Source organism: Colletes gigas, unplaced genomic scaffold (assembly GCF_013123115.1).
Source record: "Colletes gigas isolate AHSC1104 unplaced genomic scaffold, ASM1312311v1 Colletes_gigas_Sc00011, whole genome shotgun sequence".
NCBI classification, from domain to species: Eukaryota; Metazoa; Arthropoda; class Insecta; order Hymenoptera; family Colletidae; genus Colletes; species Colletes gigas.
In genome coordinates this window covers 1024266-1051977 of record NW_025106640.1, presented here as the reverse complement: position 1 = coordinate 1051977, position 27712 = coordinate 1024266, and the positions used below count along the sequence as shown (strand labels likewise).

General features: G+C 37.9%; 1 protein-coding gene across 4 annotated transcripts in view; it reads left to right on the top strand.

Annotated features, from left to right (window-relative positions):
- Positions 1-27712, top strand: part of LOC122398513 (ras GTPase-activating protein raskol) — a 190878-nt gene that overhangs the window by 76156 nt on the left and 87010 nt on the right. For 3 of the 4 annotated variants that reach the window (XM_043398446.1, XM_043398447.1, XM_043398445.1), the window contains exon 1: positions 17318-19489. The exons of the other annotated variant lie outside the window; for it this stretch is intronic. In XM_043398446.1, the coding sequence (XP_043254381.1) occupies positions 18661-19489 (829 nt within the window). In that variant the 5' untranslated portion in view covers positions 17318-18660. Of the gene's footprint in view, positions 1-17317; positions 19490-27712 lie in introns of those variants that run through there. 4 annotated transcript variants of the gene reach the window in all.

The following is a 27712-nucleotide window of genomic DNA, read 5'->3' as shown; positions in this document are numbered from 1 at the left end:
ACGGACCTTTCGCTCCACGGATAGGAAACACGCCAACAACACTTCCAGGCAATCGTGCACCGCTGTTGTTTCGCGTACTCGGTGAACCTGACTCAATGGACGTTTTCGCAATACATACTTATCGCGGTTTCGCAACCGATCCGCGTTTAGATCGAGAACGACTGTTCTTAATCGCCTGCCAAACGTAATTGGAAAATCAATATCGATCGTTCCGAGTAGCGATGGGAACGACAACGAAAAATTCACGCTACATATTTGTTTTATTTACAGGGAAAAAATCCATTGATTTACAGAAATTATTAGTTCATCGTCCTTGCAATTTTGTTAGACCCTGTTTAAAATTTACAGAAATCTAGTTAATCTTCAAATGTTGGATAAAAGATGAAGCTTTTTATTTAAAAAATTTTCAACTGAGAAATTTGATGACACCAAATATTGTGGATTTTTTCAATAACAGTTTAGTGGGAATAAATTGTATAAATATAAATTTGGTGTTTCAAAATTTTCAGAAAAATTTTTATTCACGAAAGAATTCTCTAGTATACAAAAATATAAAAATAGTAATTAAATTAAAATTAAAGTAAATTAAATTAAATTAGTACTTACACAATCCCCTGTACAAACTTTCAAAAACCTGTATCATTCGCTATAAAGGTATGAATTTTCAATAAAGCAGTAAATAGAAAAATAATAATAATCACCAAATGCATAATTACATTTAATTTACGAGGACCATTTTTACAAGTACATGGTTCCTATAATTTTTGTAAATTGTGTAACTCTTTCTATAAGGATCTACACGCTCATATATTAATTTTGAGAAACAGGAAAATTTCAAGTGAAATTATTTTTACACATACAATTAAAAATCGTTAAAAACAGAGAACAATTGCTTCCGCTTGTTCGATGTGTCGAACCCATCGCTAGTCGTGCGATTGTGAAAAGGGGGCGTGGAAAGGTTGTGGCAACCGGGCAATTAATTTCGGCAAATATCGACAGCTGCTTTGCACCGTGCGGAGAAGGTTGCTTTTCTCAAGCAAAGCGATTCTATCGCGAAAGGTGTCCGGGACCCTGTGGTCGTCGTATCTTAGATTCGAAAAAACACTTTGTAAAACACGGAAGTTTGATATTCGCGAATACGTTATGGACAGTTTTTGGGTGGCGTTCGACGCGCTGGGACAGATTATGTTCGTTTGCCCCGGCACTCGTTCTGTTTACACGCGCGATAGGAGGAACGATACTCCCTGTGAGTGGCATAACACGCGATTCACTCTGCGTAGCTGGCGAAAATTATCCTAAAAATAATATCTCAAGTGTATTTGAATGATAGATGTCACAAAAATATCGTGTGTTTTTTAGATTATTTTTACACATAAAATTACTTATTCTTTGCAAAATTACAGAGCAAAGAACAGATAATTTATCAAAATTAATTTTGAAGCATTGGGTACTAAAATATTGTGTTTACATAACTTTGGACTTTCGAAATACGAACAAAATTTATACAGAAAATTATTTACTCTTTGCAAGATTACAGAGCAAAGAACAGATAATTTATAAAAATTAATTTTGAAGCATTGGTAATAAAATATTGTGTTTACATAATTTTAGACTTTCGAAATACAAACAAAATCTCAAAGTTTAAAGGAAGAAATATTTTCTTACAATATTACACAATTCTGGGACCTGGGGTGGAAGGAGAAATAATACTAAAAAAACATACTTTTGTAAGCTACTGCTAAATTTTAACATACAGTAATGGAAACCCAATTTACAAATGTACTATCATAAATTGGGTTTCCATTTTATGATTTTTTATATCTTTTATTGTAGTAATGGAAACCGAATTTACAAACGTACAATCATAAATTGGGTTTCCATTGCTACAATAAAAAATATAAAAAATGTTTCCCATTATCAAAATATTAATTATAGTGTTCCAAAATTCTCAAATTAATCTATCAATGGATTCCGCGAGTCCAGTATTAATCGTTCGATTATTAATTTAATTAACCTTTCCAAAAATAGAAATTGCACTGAAAAATAAATTTGTAATTTTCTAAAATGGGAAACGTTGCAACGTTTTTCCCCGATTCTCGAAACATGCAATGGCGAAACGCAGAAACGTTGCTATTAACGTTGGCAATTAACGTCTGGCTGTCTTAATCCCATTCTTTCCCCGAGTGGAAAGTAAGTGTGGGATTTATGGGAAGATTAAACGACGCCAGGGTAAAGGGATTAAGGGACAAGGGACGCGGACGGGGTCCATGGCTCCGCGCGTGGGAAGAAAAACGACGCCACGGCGTCCGCGTTGGTACTCGAGGGACGTGTGTCTCCTCTTTCGTCGCCGGCGTGCCTTTCTTTCCCTTTTTTCTTGTCTCTCCCGGTGCACGTCGAGACTGCCTTTACAGTTATCGACGCGGTGTTAGGGAGAAACGGTAGTCGATGATGGGACGTACCCACCGACCAGGCAGACGTAAAGCGATACCGAAGACAGGGAACGATATGGAACTAATTTATCGGTGTCTCGTTAACGCCGTGAGATCCTGTGTCCGACCAGACCTTTTTCGACGCTACGTTACGCATTATCGTATTATACGCCCGTGGATCGAGCGACGCACTTTTCGCGGATAAGATTGGCGATGGGGGCTTCTATGAGTAATAGGAACCGTAGATCTAACTGTTTATCGCCGCGAGTAAACTCTGGGATCCACACACAATACCGTTAAAGCATTTCTGTGATTCAAACCGCGATCTCTCTTCAGCAGATACAAGTTATCATTTATTTAGTTTTATCTAGATGGGAATTTTTCCTTCGTTTACTGTGGGCTGGACATTTTTATCTTGCAGTGGATGTTTCCCAAATATTAATAATTTAACAATTTATACTCCCACTGATGCTTCTCCATTTCAGTATTATTTTGCAGTGTGAATTATTTGAGCTGTATTATTTAATTTTTATTTGCTCTATTTCATTGTTTGGGTATTCTATACTTAAGAATAGTGTTTATATAAAATTTTGTCGTTTCAAGATTATTGCAGTATTTCTAAATAATTGTCTTTAAAATCAGAATAAAAATAATAAAATAGTTTTAGTGATAATTCGTTTACTGTAGACTGGACATTTTTATCTTGCAGTAAATGTTGCCCAAATATTAATAATTTAACAATTTATACTCCCACTGATGCTTCTCCATTTCAGTATTATTTTGCAGTGTGAATTATTTGAGCTTTATTATTTAATTTTTATTTGCTCTATTTTATTGCTTAGGTATACTATACTTAGGGATTTGTATAAAATTTTGTCGATTCAAGATTATTGCAGTATTTCTAAATAATTGTCTTTAATATCAGAATATAAATAATTGAATAGTTTTGGTGATAATAAAGAACGGATGTGGACACGAGCCGGATGATATCTTGGGAAGAAAGCCATACGATTGTACGTGGGAAGAAACCCCATGGGAGCTCGAATATCTATCCCATAAGAGCATGGTTCTGTTGGTGAACGTCTGCCCATTGCTAATTGTGGTTATTTTTAACACGTTAATTTTTACAATTTTAACTTTTTACACGTGAGTCTACTCCTCTAACGCATTACGATTTTTATTCTTGTTTCGTACGCCCACTATCCATTATTCATGTCTATTTATTAAGAGTATATTTGCACTGAGGACAAGTTGGGCTTTACGAGTTCACTCGTAGTTGGCAGTTTTACAGTCGGACGTATATTAACCCTTCGCCACTCGATTTATTTTCAAGCAACCGTGCTCTTGAAACCATTTAACCCTTTACGGTCCACCGTCAATCTAAACTCGACGTGTTATTTCATCGGTATTTCTAATATGATGTAATTAGACAAGGTTGGATCGATTTATCTTTATATTAAAATCTGAATCAGAAGATTGAATACAATTATTTCACGTTCACAAATAAAAAATTTTTATAGGCATTTTTGGTAGTGTAATTAAAATTTTTTTAGTGTTCTTAAATCTCAAAAAATATACTTTTATATACAAATAAAAATATACGAAGATTAATTTGGAATTATAAATAATAGTGAAACACTTTTGTGAGATTATTCGCTCAATTATATTTCGTAAATTTCTAGTCACGTGTATTCGAATAGGAAACTGTTAAATATTTATTTCCATTGCCATGCATTATACCCACAAATATCAATTTTCCCCCTCGACTGCTTCGAAACGACGATGCTTATTAGACCACTATAAATCTTTCGATTCAATATCCTGAAGTCACAGTTATGTCTTTCTCGGCTATACTGCAAGTGGCGACGAAAGGTGAAGGGTCTCTGCAAGCTTTTAAATGCCGGCGGAAGCATTCGCCAAGAGAGACTTTAGATTCGTAATTTCCTATCAGTTACTTCAAAACCGAGGTTCAAAAACACCTAGAAAATAAATTGCAGACTTTGGAGCGTCAAAACACTTAAAAAAAAATTATATTGTATTTTAAACTACTGTTATATGATTATAGTAAAGTGGAATAAATTCATTTTTGTATAGATTGATATATTTAAGGGTTTGAATTACTTTAAAAAAAAAAAATATTCGTGATAAAATTTTACAGTTAAACTTCTTTTGATTGATTCATGAAGGCATCGAATGTGTAATTATAAATATAAAAAGAGGACATACAATATCTCACTAAAATTACCAATAAATTCAATTTCCAAAGATGGACTGTGGCGACGTTTCTCGTATTCGCCACCAGGGGGCTACGTTCGACTTTCCTCTCTCACAAGTGCTCCTAACCCAGGACCAAACGCTTTTCTCTCTCTTTTTCTCCTATCTTGCTTCTTCCTTACAAGCCCCTCCAACCACCAGAATCTAATTAATTAAAAAGACTTCATATATGTACCATTTAAAAAAAAAACAGCTCCAATGTATACTCATAATTTCCACCTTGTAATTTATCATTACCCCTTTCTTTTCACGACAGAATATCGAAGAGGCTTCTCTCTCCCCGGTGGTTCTCTCGCGTTTCGCCAAGGGCGGTCGCGCGAAGCGGATGAGATCTCGGGGTCTTTAATTAAATTACAAACCGTTGTAAATCGTTCGCGTTGAACAATTTACCCGTCCTAACGGCTGCCATAATAATCGAAACGCGCGGGTTGACGCCACAAAGAGGACACGAGGAAACGGTTCCCGCTAATGACTAATGTCGCGGAGACTAATTACTACCCTCGCCGACGTTCGCCCCGCGATTTATCTGCCGCGCGGATCGATAAGGGGGCCCTCGGGGCCCGCGTCCATGGAATAAGTTTTGATTTATATCGCCCGGACATATTCGCGGTCTGCGCTCCTCTCGAGATCGCCCGTATTGCATTAGCCACGCTACTAATTACGGTTTATTGTATCTCGATGTTCCGCGATTTGCGCCCCCCTGCGACCCCTCTTCTCGTTGAATGTCGACGATTGATGGCCGGGAATTGTTAATTACGACGGCGTTTTTCTCTCTGGCGAGCTAATAGCTTGTAAAATTTCGTTACGCGGAGGGTTGGGAGTTTTTCTCGCGCCACCCCGAGGTACATACGTTGCCCTCTAATGAGGGTAAATAATTACGCGCCTTAATGCGTTTTGTGCTTGTAACCTCGCGTTTAAGATCCCGTACGCCACCCTCTATAGAGATTTATCTCCTCTTGTCGTACGATTTTCCTCGCCTCTGGCCATTGTTGTTGTAAATATCACGTGTGGGTTTTGAGTCGTTAGGACTCGACCTGGATTTATATTCCTCGACTTACGGGGTTAATGTGTTGAATATAATATTTGCCTCAATTTCTTCGGTTTTTTATTTTGAAATTATTATTTTAAAACCTAACCCAGACCTAATATATCTATAAAGGGTGAAGGATTATTGTATAAGGAATCGTTAGGATTTGACCTGGATTCATATTTCTAGACTTATGGGGTTAATGTGTTAAAAATGGTATTTAACCCAATTTCTTCAAAACTCTGTACACAAATCTCTTATTTATTTGTCAATTATTTTTTTATTTTGAAATTACTCGAGTTCTACACACATATAATTTTATATAGAACTCAACAAATACACAAATCATACTCAAAAATTTTTTTTTTATTTATTAAACTGTAGAAGGTAGTACTGGATCATGAATTGTGTGTATTAACCCTTTGCCATACGATGACGAGTCTGGTAAGTTTTACAATCATTAGACACTCTTCACAAAGTTTTATATATTAACATCAACACACATTTACATTCACGAGGTATTCGTAAAACAAATCAACTCTCTTTCATAACCACGAACAAATTTAAACTAAATCAAATAGCGTACATCTGAAGAATTATTTGGAATTAAATCGTACGTCAAGGGGTTAACAATTAAAATACAATTTAATCATGTACAAGAATTGCAGAAACCAAGAAACGACAAACTATTAATTATAAATACAAGTCCCTTGAGGAACCTAAAAATAATCAATGGTCGTGTAGGGGAGGGGAAAAAATTCTCTCGGAAGTTATCGCGGCTCCGGGAAACTCGTAGTGTAAATTCCGAATTTGTTCAATTTCCCGACAGCACGTTCTGTTCGTTGGTCGAATGGGAAAAAATTCCGTCCGACCAGGCTCGTTACGCCAGTGCAACACAGCTGGTCTTTCGCTGGTGTCGAAAGACAAAGCAACGCCGACGAGAGAATCCGTGTGCAAACGCAATTTCCATGCAGCGGCGCCGGAGAGCAGTCCGACTGGCTCGTAAAATGCTAATTGGATTTTTGCCCGTCATTGTGCCCGACAGGAATGGTCGCAACGTGACGAACGTTTGACATCTTTTCTGCCTGCCTTTTGTCACACCCCCCCCCCTGGATTTTTTTCCGCGCGATCGACGCCACGAATTCGCCGGACCGACCGGTATCGCCGTGAAAAGGAGGATCCATCGCCAATGGAGCGGATCTCCGCTCCGGTTATTCTAATTCGACGGCTTAGAAACTGTTTGGGATTTGGTACAGCGAGTGGTTTTAACATTTACATATTTAAAAAAGATTATTTTGTATCAATAATAAAATTAGAGGACCAACAAAGATCGAAATGATTCTATTGAACTTTGCTTCGTTGCACCACGTTTAATGGTGCTTAATATTTTTTTTATTAAAATAATTTTTATTCAGATCGAAATGTTTTATTTTTTTTTTTAAATTATATCTGAGAAAGTAAATTTTGCTGCGAAATATTTGGTTAGAGTTTTGTGATTAATAAGTATGAATGACTTTTGGTGAATTCGAAACTCTCAGAGCGTGGGTATATTAAAGTTGCTCGAGCTTCGTGCACGCTGGAGTTTCAATTGGAGCCTACCAACGCCGTCTAGGACGGTAGGCGTTGTGTAAGATCATACCGAGGAGGAGAATACACAATGCAATTAAGCGAGCTTGCATTTTGAAACGAAACCCCGTTCGTCACCATTGTGGATGTTGACAGAACAAATTATTTAGTTCCTGGTGATAATAGGCCCTTTCAGCGTATTGTGTCTGGGCTCCTCTTTCGTATTGTTGAAAAAGAACTCAACCGAAACGAAACTACGAATTTAAATTTTTTTAAATATTCTTCAGATTTTCAGAGTTAGACACGCATTTTTTACTTTGAATTATAATAAGATCGTTGTTACAAATGTGTTCGTTCTGTGACTGTTTAATAATTTGGGGACGAGATTATTTTTAAACGCCAGAATTTTAAAAAATATTCCACTATTAATACCAGAGTTTGGGTACTCGAGAACAAATTTTTTTTTTTTAAATGTTCTTTAAATTTTCAGAGTTACACATGCATTTCTTAGTTTAAATTGTAAGTTGTTACAAATGTTTTTGTTCTGAGACTGTTTAATAATTCGGGGACGAGAGAGATCATTTTCACTGCAAAGTGACCGTTTTCTCAGAGAACGCTTTCGTTCTCGGTGGACGCAATACGGATTCCCCGGTCTTTCGCGTGGGACGTGAAAAGAGTTCGCTGATCCCCAGACGCTGAAATTGCACCGCTCCGTGCCAGACTAAGAGCTTTAACCGTTATTCGCGTAACGTCGTGCACGTACGAATTTTTCTCGGACACGAACGCTCTTTGGATTTTCCTGTTACGAGATCGCGTTGGCCTTGCTGGAAAACGGCCCCGACATGCTGTAACTTTCATTGTTGCCGCTCACGTTGCGATAGGATCTTCGTAGAGCACGGTCAATCGGGCAGAAACAAACATACACATCGTGTAATGGAATCTATTACTGTATTCACAATATCAAATTAAAAGGCACACTAAAAATCATCTGACATGTTATAGAAACTTTTCTAAAAAAAATAATTTTTGAAATACTAGTACATTGAATTTTGGAAAGAAATAATGTAAAGGAATATTGTTTGTATTAGGACGATCAAGGCAAACGATTATTGTAGCATTCGAGCAATTAAAAATGCAAACTGGTATGATGGAAAACGTCCATTGAAAGTTATTAACACTAATTTCGTTTGGAATTTTCAGTCTCCACTGATTTGAATAGTCTAGCAACGCGTATCAAAAATAGTTAAAATTTAGATGCGTGCAGTTCCGAAACTACTAGTGTTTTATCAAGAATTGTGCTATCGTTAGAAGCGGTAAACCTTCCTCTTTAAAATGGTTTTTGGTTTTTGATGATCGGACTTTTCGTTTAGAAGATATCGTAATTTATGTGAAGGGATCATTTTTAAAATTCCGCTCTCAGTCTTAGAAAAGGCTATTAACGCGCATTAAAAATAGTTAAACTTTGGACGCGTGCAGTTCCGAAACTACTAGTGTTTTTGCCATAATTATTCAATTGTTAGCGGCGGCAAAACTTCCCCTTTAAAATGGTTTTTGGTTTTTGGCGATCCGACTTTCCGTTTTCGAGATATCGCAATTTATGTAAAAGGTAATTTTTTTAATTCGACTATCTCTATCTCCGTCTAACGCGTCGGACCTCTTTCTTTCTCGATGCTCGTGAGTCGTGACCGAGTGACGTAGTAATTTACTACGGTCACGTGAGGTGAATGGCCTCGCGAGGTAAACAATGAAACGTAAACAAATCTTCGAACGCTTATATCTCCGTAACTAGCCACCGCATCGACTTGAAACTAAAATCCTCATATCTCCGGAACTAATTACGCTATCGACTCGTACAAACGCTCATTTTAAAGGGCTTTTCATCCTCTATCCGATGAATAAAATTAATGTTATAATTTATGCTGTCTTCTATGTTTATTTTGATATTTATTTTGACCCTACATACCTAATGAAGTTTCAGCAACTCCCATTGATTACACAACTAGCGTACGATAAAACTGGGCCTTAAAAATTGAAAATTAATTTAAATTTGTACATAGAATGTTTTCGTAATTACTATGCCAGCATTTTTATTATAATTATAACTCCGTTCATTTGGATAATATTTTGAGCAAATTTGTTCGCCTAACGATCCATCAAATTCGCCCATCAGCCTTGGAATTTTTTCACGATTTCGCGATCCGATCGATCGGTTCTCCGCGGCGTATCACGATCGATTCCACGAAGATCGCGGATAAGCATCGCCCTCGACGACGCCGTAAAGAACGGCGTCCGTCGGTTGGAAACGACGCGTATATAAGGCCCCGGTGATGGATCGTGCGTGCAACAAGAAAAGCCACGACCGTATTACGCTGGTCTGGCACGGATCCTGCTTCTTTGTGAGGAAAACGTGCGTCACGAGTACCTTTTTCATTCGACACGCGTCCCCTGCGCTCTCTCTTCCTTTTTCCGTCCCTCGAGCCATCTCGTTCTCCGTCCCCCACTCTCCGCGCCCCCGTCTCGACTCTTTCACACTTTCCACGCTTGCCTTTTAGATCGTTCTTTTAAGCCTTCTTCGGCTCCACCCGATCTCCGTTCATTTTGCGCCTCTCGTTTCATTCACCCTCCCTACGACTTCTGTTCTTTTCTACCCTTTGTTTTAATTTTATTCCCGCGCGGCGTGTAAATCATTCACGTTCCCGCGGAGGGATTCTTGAAATAGTCGGGTAATAACGAACGAAAAGATTAGCGTGAACTTTGTTTTACAAATGAAAACGCTCTTTGGTTGTCTAATTAGAAATATTATTGGACTCTCAGAATTATCTCGTGTCAGTTTTAGACGTTTACTCCTGAGATTATAATTCAGTGTATAAAGCTTTAAATTAAAATTAGAATGTTGCACTTATACCAAATCTTAACATATACAAACAATAATAATATTATTAAATACTCGAAATTTTTTAAGAACACAATTTCTGTTTATTTTTGAAAAGAAGTGACTCTGTATAAGTTTATCGAATATTTTCACCCAGGAATAGAATTATCATGGATAGTAGTAAATTATTTTTGGCTACGAATTAATTCTGACCCATTGGGCGGTATTCGGACGCTTCCAGCGATGGGATCGGAATGGAATCGAGCGTAATTTCGATCCTCGGGAAACGCTGAATCCGTCGATGGAATGCTCGCGGAGAAAAAGAGAAAAATCAGCACGGTCGCCTACTGGAAAAATTAACGCACGAACGACGCCCGTCGACGATGGCGGGAGCGGGCCACCCACCGGCGAAATTGAAATTTAAATGGCACCCACCGGGCTGGATGAAAGTTTAAACATCGCCTACCGAGAAGATTGAAATTTAAATGGCGCGGTCCTCGCGTAGACACGCGGCTCGAATGACACCTACTGTTCGCGATGAAATTTTAAATGGCCGCTGCAAGGTCTGATGATCGAACACCACCCACTAACCGAACGATTGCATTGGATCATCATTAATAAAACAATGTTTACGATTAGTGGGCCCTGACACTTGGGAATTTATAAATATCTCGAGAATGATAGAAAGTAACGAACACGTAATTGTCGACTGTTTCTATTTTTCATATTGCAATTTTAAATGGATGTCGAGGACGTCATTAACGATGCAAAATCAACGTTTTAACCTCTGAATAGGAGTGCTTGCATTTGAAACATAAGTACGAAATTTTATTTTATTTTTATTATGAATATTCTGTTTATATTTAATTTTTTCGTAGTGTAATTTTAAATGAATGTCAAGGGCATCATTAGACCTATAAAATTACTGTTTTAACCCCTAAATAGGTGTGCTCGTATTTAAAACATAAATACCAAATTTTTTTCTTATATTCTTGTTATGTAAATAGTGTTTTTAAATTTAATTTAGGAATAGTCAATTTATACCAGACATCAGTACCTAAGTATGCCAAGTTTATCAGTAATTTATCACCTTTTAATTTGATATCAAATTATCGCAAAATACAGAATTTAAGTTAATAACTTTTTTAATAATCATTATAAATAGACATATTGGGTATTTTAAATCAAGCTTGATTTTTTAGTTGACTCAGTGTGTTAGAAAAAAATGTGTAACATTTAATTTTATCCATACATAGTCTTCAATTTTGAAATTATCCTGTAGAAAGCTCAATAAATCTGTGAAAGGTTAAGGGTTCCTCAAATAGAAAAAGCCATTGAACTTTCGATTTAAACGAAACTAGCAACACTGTTTCGAACACGTAAAATTCATATGAGTAGCTAATCACACAACATACCCAGCCCTGTTATTACTGTCGTTAGCGGACCGATCGGAAGTCATTTATCACGGACAACACGGTTAAGTCCTTCGAGGCGGTAACATTAGTATTTTTACAGGCCTCTTTTCTACGCAAGTCTTCAAGAACACCTTCGATGTTTTTGTCCCGCGACTATGTTGCTTCCTAGCTCGTTGATTTGGTCTCGATGCTCGCTAAATTACAGGCGAGTAAACCTATAAAATCGTGCGCAGAAAAATATCGACAGCGGTCTCGAATACTTGCAAAATAAAAAAATCTTCGGTAGTCTAACATTACGGCGTTCGTAGACCTTTGGAATCCACGATAAAAAATTGTTTCGTCGGTTCAGTAGTAATAAAAATGACCAAAAAAAGGCGTAAAGTCGTGTGATTCACTCGATACACAAAACAGGATGTCTGTGCTCGTTGAATGTGAGATTAGAGTCATTATTTATGGAACGATCTGATAGATTGGTGTCTCAGAATCGGGGTTGTTCACAGTGATAATCGATTAGTCATCGATCCACTTGAAATGTACTGTGAATGAAATTTTAACATCGCCCATTCGAAAAATAATAATTTCTGTAATCTGGTACTTAACACGTTGACTTGCGCGCGCATTTTACGTGGTTTGCCCATGACGCTGCGTATTTTTGTTATTTTTGCCGGTCACCGGTGACCCCCACGACAGTCAACGTGTTAATACCCCCTCCATAATTATAATTGAAGCAGAATAAATTTAACAATAGAGCAATCGTCCACAGCAGGAGCCAACTAGGTTCCATGTGAATTCGTTTGCTCGATCGAAAGTCGCGGGTTCTATCGAGTGTCCCAATCGCGTTCGTTGCGCGAACGAGACGTTTAAACGCCCCAGCGGCTGTCGAGCACGATGGAAATTCAAATCCGCTAATTAAATTTAAATCTAAATTCGCGGAATCGTAAATGGAACGAGCACCCACCGGTTAGCGATTGCAATTTGAATAATATTTCAAGGCTCACCGGCACGCTCGACGATCCTCAAATTCCACCGTACCGCGGCGCAATTATGGTTGTCGCAGTTTTCACTTGCATAATAACAGAACGTTATCTGGGCACTCGTTCGCCGGATACGATTACCGCGAACGCAGCCACGGCGTTTTCGCAACGCGATAAAAATTCATTCCGTTTTACGATCCGGCTACCGGTGACTCACGGACGAATGGCTCGACAACGATTTTTCCCCGAGACCCTTTTCTCGATCGTTTTGGCTACCGTCGCGCCGGGAACACGTAACTCGTAATCGCTTTCAAGGATTTCAGCGGATATCGGACCCTTTCGGAGTTGAAAGGTTCCCGAATCCTCTGCAATTCGTTGGACCGGAGAACTCGTTTCGATGGCGTCGATACTTTTGTACCGACGGAAATAAATTACTTCGGGTTTCGCTATTCTATTCTTTAATTATTCGAGCTATGTATAGATTGCAATTAATTAATTTCTGTGATTTTATAGTCAACAATTATATTAGTGTTCGAAAATAAATTACTTCAGGTTTCACTATTTTATTTTTTAATTATTCGAGCTATATACAGATTGTAATTAATTTGTGTGATTTTAAAATGCATTGGTAACTCTCACAAATACATCAAGAATATCAATTTGTTGATTGAGGCTTCGTTAAAAAGTTATTAAAAACTTAAATTAAAAATTTTCGAATCGTTCTGGAAAAATTATTTTCGGTTGCGGGGCTCAATTACAATCATTTTTGGTGAATACACAAATCCTTGAAATCCTACCCATTTTCGAAAAAAAAATTCGACTACTGAAATTTTTAGACGAAATTAAAAAATTTCAAATCATACAGAAAAAATTATATTTAGTTACAGGGATCAATTACAAGCATTTTCGGTGAATAGACGTACTTCGAAATCCTACGCAATTTCGAGAAATAAAATTCTTTACTAAAATCTAATGTGAGGCTTCCCTGAAATTTCATGCGAATCTTTAAAATGCCATAACTCCTGAACGGATTGGAGGATTTTAATTTTTCAAAATGCAAACAACGCGTATTTTAGTGAAGAAAGTGTAGAAATTCTAAAAATGTTGAAAAAGTTTTTCTTTAACCCCGTAAAATAAAAAAACCCCATAAAACCGGTTCAATTTTCAAATTGCCATAACTCCTACAATAGTAAAGGTATCTCATTGAAACTTTTTTCTGAAGCAGGGCCCATGGGTACCTAAAAAAAAGTATTAGACAACTTTTCTGTAGATCGTCAAATAAATTTATTAAAAATGAAAAACAAATTACTAAGAAAAATCGACAAGAGGGTGCCTAAATTTTTCGGCGAAAGAGAAAATTTTCGAATCGTTCTGGAAAAATTATTTTCTGTTGCGGGGGTCAATTACAATAATTTTTGGTCATTAGACATGTCCTCGAAATCCTGCCCCCTTTCGAGAAAAAAATTCGAAAAGGTGTGAAATTTTTCGACAAAATTAAAAAATTTCAAATCGTTCTGGAAAAATTATTTTCTGTTGCGGGGGTCAATTACAATAATTTTTGGTCATTAGACATGCTCTCGAAATCCTTCCCACTTTCGAGAAAAAAATTCGTAAAGGTGTGAAATTTTTCAACAAAATTAAAAAATTTCAAAACGTTCTGGAAAAATTATTGTCGGTTACGGGGGTCAATTACAATCATTTTTGGTCGTTAGACATGTCCTCGAAATCCTGCCCCCTTTCGAGAAAAAAATTCGAAAAGGTGTGAAATTTTTCGACAAAATTAAAAAATTTCAAATCGTTCTGGAAAAATTATTTTCACTTGCAGGGGTCAATTACGATCATTTTTGGTCATTAGACATGCCCCCGAAATCCTACGCATTTTCGAGAAAAAAAATTCTTTACTAAAATCTAATGTGAGGCCAGAAATTCTTCCTCAAATTAATATTCATAACTTTCGAGATTTTTCCATGGCCAATTAATTTTGACCAGACTATAGTCTGTATTACTAATAGACCATGAACCATCTTAAGCTTCCATTCAATTTTCAACGATATCTATTCTTTGCATTGCATCGATGTTGCAAGAAATGTAAACAAAACTACGGATAGCTTACTTCTTTATCTATTCGATACCGTGACACGGTTCTTGAGAATAAGTATCGATATTATTAGATTCGTGAGTCGATATCTCTGCCCATTGACCGAAAAACTCGAATCCTGCGTGAGAATAGCGTCCGCGGATCTCTCGAGAGAACAGTAAATCCTTTCCCAGGAGAAAGTTGCCTATAGATCCTGTGGTTGGAGGAAGAATTGGCTCGTGAAAATTATTAACCTGGTTGAATTCGCGATTCGGTAAGAGTCGACATAGTTCCTAGATCTCGGTTCGCCGCTAGACCGAATAGCAAAATCGCTAAACGCGAAATGGAAATAGCCGGTCGAGGTGACGAATCTGCTCCAGTTTCGTAAGCGTTTCCGTACAACAGGAAATCGAGGAAACGATTATCGATCACGATTCTAAGTCCGGGCTGAGTCACTATAGCATTCGGTCTATAAACTTTCACGGCGTTCTTTTAAATTGCGCTGATCGAACGTCAGAGATAATAGAAATGTTTTTTAATGCGAATTCCCTGGGCATCGACCCGTTTAAAGGTCAGCCAAAGGCAAGTTAAAGCAACAAGAAATCGAATGTGAAATTTTAAATTACGAATTCGAAATATACATTTTTAAAAATTACTAGAACATATCGAAACCTTTTTAATTTTGAATGAAGATGTTCACTGATGTTAAATATTTCGTTGCTATTTAAAATATCAAATTTAAAAAATTGATCTAATTATATTATGTAATATATTTTTTAATTCTTAGTTCAGTGTTTGGTTAAAATGGCGTGCTTTGATATTGGGCACAATATCGTGAGATTCGTCGACATCCTCAGGATGTTTCAGAATGAACTTTGTCTCGAGACGAAACAACGCTCCGCTCTTGCAATTAGCACCTCATTATTGCGCAAAAAGTGCCGTGATTTTGATCGTGTCCCCGTTTATCGTTGAATCTTAATCACCGTTGTCATTAAGGGCTGAATCTTCCATTGTTACAATTTGCATCGCTTATTGCGAGCATAATTGGAAGAAACTCTGGAACGATCATCAAGTAAAATATTAATTTTTTTACCCCTGAGATACTTTCATTATTTTTTAAATTTCGAAGTTGTTCTTGTAGCATTATAGTTTTAAAAATGTCAGGCTGTAACTGTAATTTTTCACTCTGGTATTGAAACAGTTTTAAGGTAACTGTAGATGGAACAGTGTAGAAAAGTACAGCTTCTAAACGAAGGCAAACGCAACTGCCGGACAGCAATTGATATACAGTGTGGACACCTCGTACGTGATGTGACTTTCATCCACACAAATCACATTCGGAATTTGATTGTTGTATTATGCTATGGCTCGAAGAAAGGCACCGACGTGGCCTCTCCTAAATAGTAGCTTCGAAAGTAATGGACCCCAATAAGGATCAGCTCAAGTTCAACGAATTCAATAGATTTCATCAACGGGGCAAATATCACTGGAATAATAATTGCAAAAGAAAGATCGACATCTAAATTAATGAAATTCGAAGTTAGGAAATATATCAATAGTTTAATATACTACATTGTTGGGAAATACTTTCTATGTATCGTAAAACTAGGCAATCTAATTTGTAATAATTATTAGTGAATATTCATATTCAGCTATTGTTTTCGTGGTAATATATATAAATAATGATACAGCATACTTTGCTCCATATATAGAACTGATTATCATTCTCGAACATGCAGAGTTCACTTTCAAAGATAATCTAGATTAATGGGTCACAGGGTCAGTTGCTCGTAGGCTGAAACAACAGCACATTTAAATACCTTTAAATAAAACTCATTATATCATTCGGTACGATACATATATACACGATCTTCGTCATCGATGTTGTGGATCTATAAATAGCAAACGTACAACGTTCTTTATCATTGTCAATATATTTCTTGTTATCAGTTTTGATAATTATTAAAGAAATCAGAGAGTGCATATTTTAAACGATACATAATGATTGGTGGAGCACATATTTGGACCAGCAGCAATAGACCCCAAAATATTCTTCTCAATTACAGAAATAAAAATAGAGACTCTGAAAGTTACAGTATATTTGTTTAAATTAAACCCTTTGCACTCTTATGTCGATATTTTTTCAAGTCTAAACCAAAGAGATATCATACACTTGAAAGTTACCAAATGTAACGATAGTGTAAATAGTAAATCTATTTGTTTAAATTCCCCTATTTTTTAGTTAACGTAAATTTCAAATAAAACACTTAAGAGCGTTGGTAACAAAATTGAAATATAATTCGGAGTACAAAGGGTTAAAAAGAGTGATAAATAAATATCGTTAGAACCGGACGTTACGTGAGTTCTTGCGTCGAGATTCGTCCCTAATTCGTAACAGCACACCTACTCGTATTTCCCTCGACTAATTTTCCCCCGGCCTCGAATGGCTTTTCATTCCCGCAACGGGGGCGCGATAATATTTTCTGTCCAGGGGCGTAAACGAAGCAAGCACCGCCTGTATAACAATATTGCAAAAGAAAAAAAGAAAAAGAAAAAGAAAGAAAGAACGCTACGAACGTCCGACACGCTCGATCCTCCGAGAGTCGATCGTTTGGCGGGACGGCCGCCAGGGGCGCTGGTAGTAGACGTCCGACAGAGGCACGAGAGCAGATAGTCGTGAGCCCGTCTGCCGTGCGGACGATCGTGCGTCGCTGCTCGTTTCACGTTTCGCGTCGCGGGTCGCGCGTGTGTTCCTCGAAAAAAAACGAGCTCTCTCGTCCGTTTGGTGAAAAGAAACGCGAGATCGGCCGGGCCTGTCCACCGCATTCCACGACAGCCACGACGATTTCCCCGGTTACGCCGGGCAGCACCCGTAATTCCCTCGTCGTGACTCAGACCCTTTTACTTTTCTTCGTACCTCGTGCTCTTGACTCGGTCTCTTCCGCCAGCGTGAACATCGCGATTCGACGTGTCCGTGAAACCGACGAAAGTCTCGAGATCGTACGGCTCTCCGGTGTTCGCGTGTGCTCCCTCGTATCTCCTCGGTCGAGCAGCGCGAGTGCGTTTACGTACGTTTGTGTGGGTTAATGGTATTCCGGTGCATTCCTGGGGACCTTTTTTCTCCGTCGCTGGTGAACTCTTTTGTGGTGGTTCCGGGAATGTTTCGTGGCCCCGTTCGGGGGAAACGGGGAGTGAGGGAACCGTGGTGATTAACAGGTGCCCCGGCGGTAACCGTAACACGCCTTGTAATCTTCGAATTTTGTGGATCGAGCGTGTAACGATCGACCGCGTACACCCGATTCTTCGACAAAGGTCAACGCGATAGCCGGGACAAAAACATCGAAGACGATAGGAGGAGGGGAGAAAAAAAATCACGGTTAGCGAGCCGCCGTATCCCTCCCCCCCGAGGAGGGAGTCAGAACCGTGTATTTGTTTTTCTCGATACACACGTGTTCCGTGCCAGAGCACCCGAGAGATACGTCTATATTTAAAGGAATCGCTCGAGCAAGAAATTTCGGTGCTCCGATGACTGGGCGCGCTCTCTCTCTCTCTCTCGCTCTTGCACGCTCGAGACGGAATCGTAAGGTGAATTTGAGGAAACTCCCCGCTGGACCAGGAGGACACGTATACCGCGTTCGAAATAACTTCGATGCGTCTGGGAGGTGTCAGAATTCATATTCAGACGGACGTTGAGTACTTTATTCGTGTATCATTGCAGTGGAAAATTGATTTAAATATTACGGGGAGTAAAATAAATCTCTCGATGGTTGAAAATGATAGTTTCGAGTTCGTTTATTGAACTATGATTTATTTCGTTGAGTGACACAGTTATTAGAACAGAGTTCCCCTCGTCCTCGTGTGAAAATTGATTTGAATATTATGGGGAGTAAAAGAAGTCTCTCGATGGTTGAGAATAATAGTTTCGAGTTCGTTTATTGAACTCTGAGATGAGTCGATCGACGAGAGTACCTCCGGCCAGATCAGCCCAGTAATATCGTGACATGTGAGCGACTGCAGGAGACAGTCATGTTGAACACAGATAATATCGAGGAGTCCCCTAAACGGAGGTCGACGTTCTACGTGTCGTTGGACGGGGAGGCTCGTCAGCCGTCGAAGATACCGAAAACCGTGACCACAGAGAGCGACAAGTTCGTCAGCAACACGTTCCCCATCAGCACCTCGAAGACGACGCCGAACGTGATACTGACGCGGACGTTGAGCAACAATGAGTCGATATCCGCGAAGGGCTCGCGGGACGAGACGTTCCCGGAGTCCAGGGGCAAGGTGCAGTCCCTGACGAAGATCTTCGAGACGCCCAAGAGCGAGCAGGTCGGCAACGGGTCCGAGCAGAGGAAGAAGGTCGAGAGGACCAGGTCGTTCAAGACCATCGAGAGATTCCAGAGCCGGTTCACGGGCAGGAAGGACGCCGGTAGAAAGGACAGCCGACTGAACAACACCATAGCGTGCTTCGAAGTCGAGGATGAGGACTCGAAGAAGAAGGGGGCGGAGAAGCAGCGTTCCTCTTCCGCGAAGATCGTCGAGACCAAGGCGAACGGTTCGGCGGACACGAGGGCGAAACAGAACGGGAACACCACGTTCACGAACTTGCTGATACGGAGGACGCACAGCACCAAGCTGGCCAGGAGCACCAGCACGCTGGTGAAGGTGGCGGGCAGGCACGCGTCGGTAGACAGCCCCTGCGCCGTCCCGACGCCTTCCAGGAACGAGAACCATCGTTCCGGCAGCGAGAAGTCGAAAGACGACGAGACTCCCGACGATTCTGTCGCGGACAACGACGAGGGCACGGAGTCCTCCGTGTTCGAGGACGCGGACGCGGACGCTGGGATACATTCAGGTACGGCCGGGCGCCATCTTGGTTTTTTTTATTCTTTGATGGACGAGTATATTCAGGTGCTCCTCTTCCCTTCGTCAAACACACGTTTTAGGAATTATTCAAAAATAATTTATAATATACAAGTAATGAATAACATTCAATTTTTTCAATATAAAACGGAGATTGAAAAATTGAAAGACCGTGTCTAAAAAAAAAAAAGGTAATACATATTTCAGGCAAAGTAACGGATAGATATGAGTCGTTCATTTTGAAAGTGGTGTAAGTCCATTTATGTTCGAATCGAGATATCGAATGCGTTGGATAAAATTTAAAAATATGGGTCACAGATGACATAGTATAATAATGTTTTTTGTGTTTCTAGGGGTGTCAAATTTATCATCCCGATTAGCATAATTAAAAAAATTGAATTCTTTCTTTTTTGCTGAGATCGAAAAATCCCTTGCACATTTATTCGTGGTCTTTTATCATCCCACTGCGCATCGTGGCTCGAACCGGTAGAATTTCAATCGCGTCTCATTGTAGCCTGCAATTTACATATCCTGTTCGAATGTTTCTTTACGCGACCGAATCGTTGCAAGATTCGTTCCAGTTACTCTTGGACGTTCGTCATTAGCTCCGCGTATTACGGGAAACGTCGATTCCCGCTCGAGTTCCCTCGAACAAAGTAGAACTTATTTTCGCGCCCGTACAGAGAGAGACTCCGCCAATCCATCGAGCCACACGTAGCTAATTGAATTTCACGCGGGATTAAGTTTAATTGATCGCTCCCGTCTATAATAATAACGCCGGCCTCTGGCAGCGCTAAATATTTATAAACCGCTTGACGTAACGGGACAGAGGGGTGACAAGGTTAACGAAGGTCTTAGGGAAGCGTACCTTTAATTAGAGGGCATTTTGTTCTCCGGTTGCGAACCGGGTCCGGACGCTTCACGGTGCTCGTGTTTATCGAGGACCTGCGCCAAGAACACGGAGGACCTACTTATGCAGGCTGCTTCAACCACCTGCCTTTAGGGTCCCACGAAAGAGAAAAAGAAGCTCGCCACGATCCCGTGGTGCTCCCTCTGACGAACTTTCGCGCGACCCAGGCTCAACCCTTTGGCTCTTTTCTTTTCTTTCCTGGGAATATCGAACCCTGGCATAGCTGGCTCCGGGTGTGTCGTCATTTATTGAAACTATAGGAATGCGAGCCGAGCTCCTTGGAACCCTATGACGTAATATTTCACGTTACGCGTGTCACGGTACTTGCGAAGATCGATGAAACAATGGGAGACCGATGTCCAGTTGAATTTCATTGAAGAAGTCTATGATTTGTCACTGGAAGAATTTTATAAATTTGTCTGTGACGAACTTTGTTCACTGAAATGTTGGGAATATCGAAAAGTATGAATTAAACAGCTTCGAATCGTAGATTTTTTTATCCACTGTTTAGTGCAGCTCATTTCTTAGAGAAAAGTATTTAATCAGCTGTAATGAAAAAATATATTTGCTGTATCATTAAAATAGTGTTATTCTAAAATATTGTTCTTCGTATAACATTCAGTTCCCAACAAAAAGGTACTGCATTATTTACTACATACAAAAAGCCAGTCTATGATTGTTACAGGAAGAATTTTATAAATGTCTGACGAACTCTATTCACAAAAATGTTGTCAAAATTGTTGAGGATGCTGAAAAATGTAAATTAAACAACTTCGAGGGAAGAATAATCCGATGCAATTAGTTTGTTTATGGATGGACGCGTAGAGAATCGTATTTTTTGTATCCACTGTTCAATACAGTTCGTCGTTTCTTGTAGAAAAGTATTTACTCGCTGGTGATGAAAAATTATTAGTTTAAAAGATATTTGTTATATTATTAAAATATTATTATTCTAAAATACTGTTCTTCATATGACATTCAGCATTTTTCATTTCTAATAAAAAAGTACTGCATTACTTACGACAAGAAGCCACCAGTTTACAAAATATTTAATAATTTGGAGCCTTCAATACTTACGTTGAAATCTTCTAAATTATTTTTCACTAGTTGCATCGAGTATTAAAAAATATATCGTTCCATTTAAGAAAAATTACAGCAGATAATGCGTCCTTCGAAACAGTTTAATTTTCTATTTTTCTAAAGATTCTCTCTCATCCAATATACTCGTCTAACGAAGAATGACAAAAGAAAGATTTACTTTTCTATTTTTCTAAAGATTGTGTTTTTCGCAAGTGTGTGACAAGAGTAACGTGATTTTCTTTGAACGAACAGGTGATAGGTAATCGTCCGTTCTTAATTAAGGTGGCCCTCGACGATCGAATGAGAAATAAAAAAGCTCGCGTGGCCAGCTAACGGGACCGTCGAATTCGTTGGAGGAATCGCGAATTTCGATCGCTTCCTGAACTTAATTTACGAGACTACCCCCTTGTTCCCTTCAGCCCTTCCATTCGTCGCCCTAGGGCGACTTTTTACGCTCTAATTTTGTGGTTTTTCCCCCCTATATATCAATCAAGAATTTCAGAAAATAGGGGAAAATTTTTTTTTATTTTTATGTTCGTTTCGTTGAAATATAAAAATCTGCAGAAGCATTTCTAACACTCGCGGATCTCTCGATCGACTTGGAAATATTCAAGTTCCTTGGCTCTGACACCTTTAAAAGCTAGTTTACGATTTTCTTCCTTAAGGATCAATCAAAAATTTCAGAAAATAGGGGAGAAATTTTATTTTTATTTTTATATTCGTTTCGTTGACATATAAAAATCTGCAGAAGCATTTCTAACACTCGCGATCTCTCGATCGACTTGGAAAGTTTGTGCCACGTTGGAAAAATTAAATAATTCAATTGGCTTTTCACAGCTTTCGAAATTCATGTACCCGTGCGTGCATTTGAAAAATATTCAAGTTTCTTGGCAATTGCGTGATTCATAAGTTTATCAGAGCGAGACCAGTTTCACGTACAGGGCGCCGTGAATGTTATCGTTTTATTTTTGTTAACGTTAGCACCTTTGTGACACCACTATAACACACGAGATTCCTAAAAAGAATCTTTTGAAATATTTCTGTAATAAAATTAATCCCAGAATTTTTCTATTTTTTGATATATCATTTGGAACGTTTGAGAATCCCTGTCTGTGTACGAGCTCGGTTAATTTGCAGATAGACCAACAATGTTCACGTGGTGTGTAGCCAGTAGCCAAATTTGTCTAGACTCGAATCCTGTTTTTACCTTTTTAGCAAGGTGCACGGTAAATTCTAAGAAAGAGAGAACCCGACATGCCTCGAAACTCATTTACGTCCGGAAGCAAATAATTAACGTTCGTTACACGCTCGTGCGGTGTACTCGAAAGACCATTTAACGATCACGCGTTCGATTTCACTTAGCCCTTTGACCCTTCCCGCAACTTTTCCGCGGACGACGCGTGAAACGATGGAAACTCACAATCCTTTGATCGTTTGCGTTCTTACGGAAATTAGAATCCAAACGTTCGCGAGTTATCGAAATTCCTTGAGCGTTTCGAGTATATTTCGATACTCGATTCGATCGCGGGGAAGCCTATTTCGGCGAGACTGCGAAATTTTATTTGTTCTCGGGTAAGTAAAACAATTAGCCGCGTGGTTGAAATTTATCGAGCGTGAAACGTTTCACAGTTTCGTTGCAATTACTTTAACGTTTAATATTACTCTTAATTATGTACGGTGTTTTTTTTTGTTATTTCTATTCGTGTGCAATACTACATAATTTTTATATTTTTTTTGTACTTTATATCTCCCATGGGTATTTAGCGATCGCTATATTTAATGGTAATCTCTGGAAAAGGTTTTGATCGCCAGTTTTTGTTTAAATAAATAAAGGAAGGGGCGTTACAATCTTGAACAATTAAATATAATAAGTGATTAGATTCTCCAGATAATAGATCTTCATTATAATAGATTATAATTTAATCTGATAGTTATGTTAGATTATAGTTTTATTAATATTCTCGAGAATGTATTTAACAAAATTCTTTCAATTTTAGTAAATACAATATTTCTTAATATAAATTATTCTGGTATGTATGCATATCAGTGATATAAAAAAATAAGAATATTAATAAAATCTACTAGGATAGAGTAGTTTAGTTTCAAACTTGTACTATAAATACAATATTTCTTTATATAAATTATTCTTTTTATTATCAACGATATAAAAAAATAAAAATATTAATAAAATCTCCTAGGATAGAGTACCTAATAAGCTACCATAAAGCATGAAATATCTCTTAAAGTTTCTTTAAATTATTACTTAAAGTATTATTAAAAACAATCTACGTATGTCAAAACAAACTGGTTCAACTTTTTTAAAACGTGTATATTGCATTTGTTTTCTATCTTTATTTAGAAAAGAACTATAGCTTGTCCCAGTTTCTAAAATCACCCTGAACATTCCCGTTATCGACATCCATCTGTAAAAGTCAGAATACAGTTAGAGTTCTCGATTCTTTCAATTTTAATGTCCCTCCCAGATTAAATAACATTCCGCGGGTCGATCAATCGCGTTTAATTTTCTGCGGAGGGCCCCCGATGATCCGTCCCGCAAAGAACGGAATTAAAACCATCGAACAAAGGCGCCATAGACCACGCTGCTGGTCTCTGAAATATTCATGCGAGCGGTGCTTATGTCCTCTCTACTTTCGAGCTGAACGGTTGCGCGCGCGTACGTCCGGATCATTAGAGCGAGCAGAAATGACGTGGAACTGTTCTCGTTCCTCGTAATCTCCCCCCTCCCTTTGGGGATCATTGTCCACGAACGATTTGTAAAGGAAAGAAAAAACACACACACGCTACACACTGGAGGCGAAGAAAAAAAAAAATGGGAAAACTCGAGCGGTAAAAAGCGACGATTTTTCGTGTTCCGTGGGATCGCGATGAAGCTGCTAACCGTTGATGTCATCGTCGATTTTTCACGGCAGAACGGGGGATAGGAGCGCCGGGGGACATCGAGGTCGATCCATTAAGCCCTCGTTTGCGGAGAGAATTCTCCAGTTCCTGGTTCCGTTTTCACGGAAACGGGGAAAAGGAAACCGTGAAAAATCGAATTCGCGTTGCGACTGTGGGGATCGAAAAATCGCGACAGATAAACCCGGTCTGTGGGAACGAGTGACTTATCTGCGATACCAGCGCAATATGGCCCCCCTCTGTGAAACAATATCGGACGATGTCGAGTGACCTTATGTCGCTTTTAGGGAAAATCGGGCAGTTTACGCTCCCGCGAACGTGGATGCGTTTTCTCGTGTTTGGGAATTGGATTCTTTCTTATCGCGATCCTCTGAGGGCTGTATGCATCCCTTTTCGATATTCTGGGCTGATGAATTTAGGTAAAACTTGTGCTTGAAAGGGGCGATTGTACGTTTATGGTCGAATAATTTCAGTCTGGGTATATTGTGTTTGGAATTTTTATTTTATATTGCTTTGTAATCTATACAGGATGATCTACTTAAATGGTAAAGTGATTAAAGAATGTCAGACAGATGAAATTTAAGTAAAGGTAGCAGAGAGAAAAATTATATTGTCAAGAATATATGAAAGGTTTATTTTTTTTTTTTTTTATTTTTTTTTTATAAATTTGATTATTATATAAGAGTATTATATTATCAGTGAATTTAAAAATGCTTAATCTTCTTAGAAGATTCTCCTAAATTAATGATTTCAAGTTAGCCACATCAAAATAAACGTGAATGTATGTAAACTATAATTGCAACTATAATTAGAAATTCACTGATAACATGATACTTTTACATAATTATCAAATTTTCCAGTAGTATGAGTCTTTTAGATACCAAACTGATCCACTATGATTTTTCTAAATTAAAAATAATTGTTTAGATAAATGTTCTTCATTGGAAAAAATAAACCTCTTTTAATTTTGTATTTTTCTCGAACAATATTATTTTCCTTTAAAAATTCAGCCTTTCTTTGTTCGTTTTACGATTAGATATTTATAATTATCATCCAAACTGATCAATTTTAATTTTTCTAAATAAAAAAAATAATTATTTAGGTGTTCCTCGTTACAGAAAACAAACCTGTTTTAATTTCTTATTTTTCTGGGACAATATTATTTTCCTTCGACAATTCAGCACTTCTTTGCTTGTCTTGTGATCACATATTCATAATTAAGTGCCCAAATATATATTTATCGTTTGTGTTTGCGCAGCAATTGCGGCGTGTGTACGTTTCTGTCGAAACGAAGTTTGAAAAGTCCACAAAGCGTCTATTGTCGGTCGCGGAATAATAAACCAACGCTCGTTGTATTAATTGTTTGCTGTAACGACGGGAAATAACTCGAGGATCTTGTTCTCTTTGTCGGTAATTGTGCTCTAATTGTGAACGCTCGGCGCAAAGCGGATGAAACGTTACACCGAGAAGAGAATGAAACAGTTTCACGTCGAGCGACCGAATGTAGGTCTCTCGTTATGAAATGATTTCGAAACGACCGTGGACGTTACTTAATTGTGAACGATTGTGCTCGACGATCGATGCCACGACGTGATCTTTAAGTGTAACACCGTTCGTGCGATTTCCGTTGTCCGAGAGAACTCGATGGAAAATTATTGGTAGTAAATGCTTTATAACTATTCACATTTTGCAGTAGGAACACGATTATTTCCATGCTTTGTATTCAGTGCTCCGCATGAAGTAGAAATCTCGTTGCTTATGAATATATTTATGGAGGGAATTGTTGAATATTTTTCTTATGTATATAAATTATCTCAAGGGAATTGGATTCGGTTTAAATCTATATGCAAATTAGTTCCATGTGCCTATATTCGGCGCACCGTGAAATTTTTTTCGGATCGCATGCATTCTTGATTTAATTTATTTTGATATCGATATTTAAATATCGATGGAAATATGAAATAAACAACTTTGTGGTTAGTTTAAAACGTGATATTTTGCAGTTATAATGGTATTTTTTTTTGCTTTCGAATATTATCAATTCTCATTTACATCCAAGTAAAAAAGTTTCGATTTAAATATGCAGTATATTTCATAGCTATAGCCACACAGTAGATTTTCGATAAAGAATTTTTTTCTCGAAAGTACGTAGGATTTTCAGGGTATGTTTATTCACGAAAAATAACGGTAATAGACCCCCAGGACTAAAAATAATTTTTTTAAATTGATTTGAAGTTTTTGATTTTGCCGAAAAAATTGTCCATCTTCATGAATTTTTTTCTCGAAAGTGGATAGGATTTCGAGTATATGTCTATTCATAAAAAATGATTGTAATAGACCCCCACAACTAAAAATAATTTTCTTAGATCGATTTGAAATTTTTGATTTTGCCGAAAAAATTGTCCATCTTCATGAATTTTTTTCTCGAAAGTGGATAGGATTTTGAGTATATGTCTATTCATAAAAAATGATTGTAATTGATCCCTGCAGCTAAAAATAATTTTTTTATATCGATTTGAAATTTTTGATTTTGCCGAAAAATTTGTCCAGCTTCATGAATTTTTTTCTCGAAAGTGGATAGGATTTTGAGTATGTCTATTCATAAAAAATGATTGTAATTGATCCCTGCAGCTAAAAATAATTTTTTTATATCGATTTGAAATTTTTGATTTTGCCGAAAAATTTGTCCATATTCATGAATTTTTTTCTCGAAAGTGGATAGGATTTCGGGTATATGTCTCTTCAACAAAAATGATTGTAATTGATCCCCACAACTAAAAATAATTTTTTCAGAATGATTTAAAATTTTTTAATAACTTTGTAACGAAGCCTCAATCAATAAATTGATATTCTTGATTTTTGTCTTATTTTGGCCTCTAGAATCTCATTAATTTCCAAAAATAAGTAAAATCCTCTAAGGAAAAGACCTCTGAACAAAATTGAAAGCTTCAACGAAAATTTAAAATAACATAGTTACGTGTTGTTCCAAATAAAAATATAATCAGTTTAATTTCCTCATAAAATAATTGTGACTGAAATTCTCTTAAGAAAAGGTCTCCGAAGAATTTGTAATCTCTTCCGATGCTTTGTCCGCCATCGATAAGAAAGTGGAGGATCGAGGAAACCGATTTGTCGAAAGCAGCCGATCTAAAAAGCCAGGATTTCCAGTTAACGGTAGTCCCCTGATGGAATTTGTTTATCATTTCCATCGGGATTCTGCGAGTGGCATCGAGCTACGTATTACTGCAGGATTTCTCGTGGTCCTGTGGATAGAATGAATCAAATCCGCGAGCAGGAAATCGCGTCCTT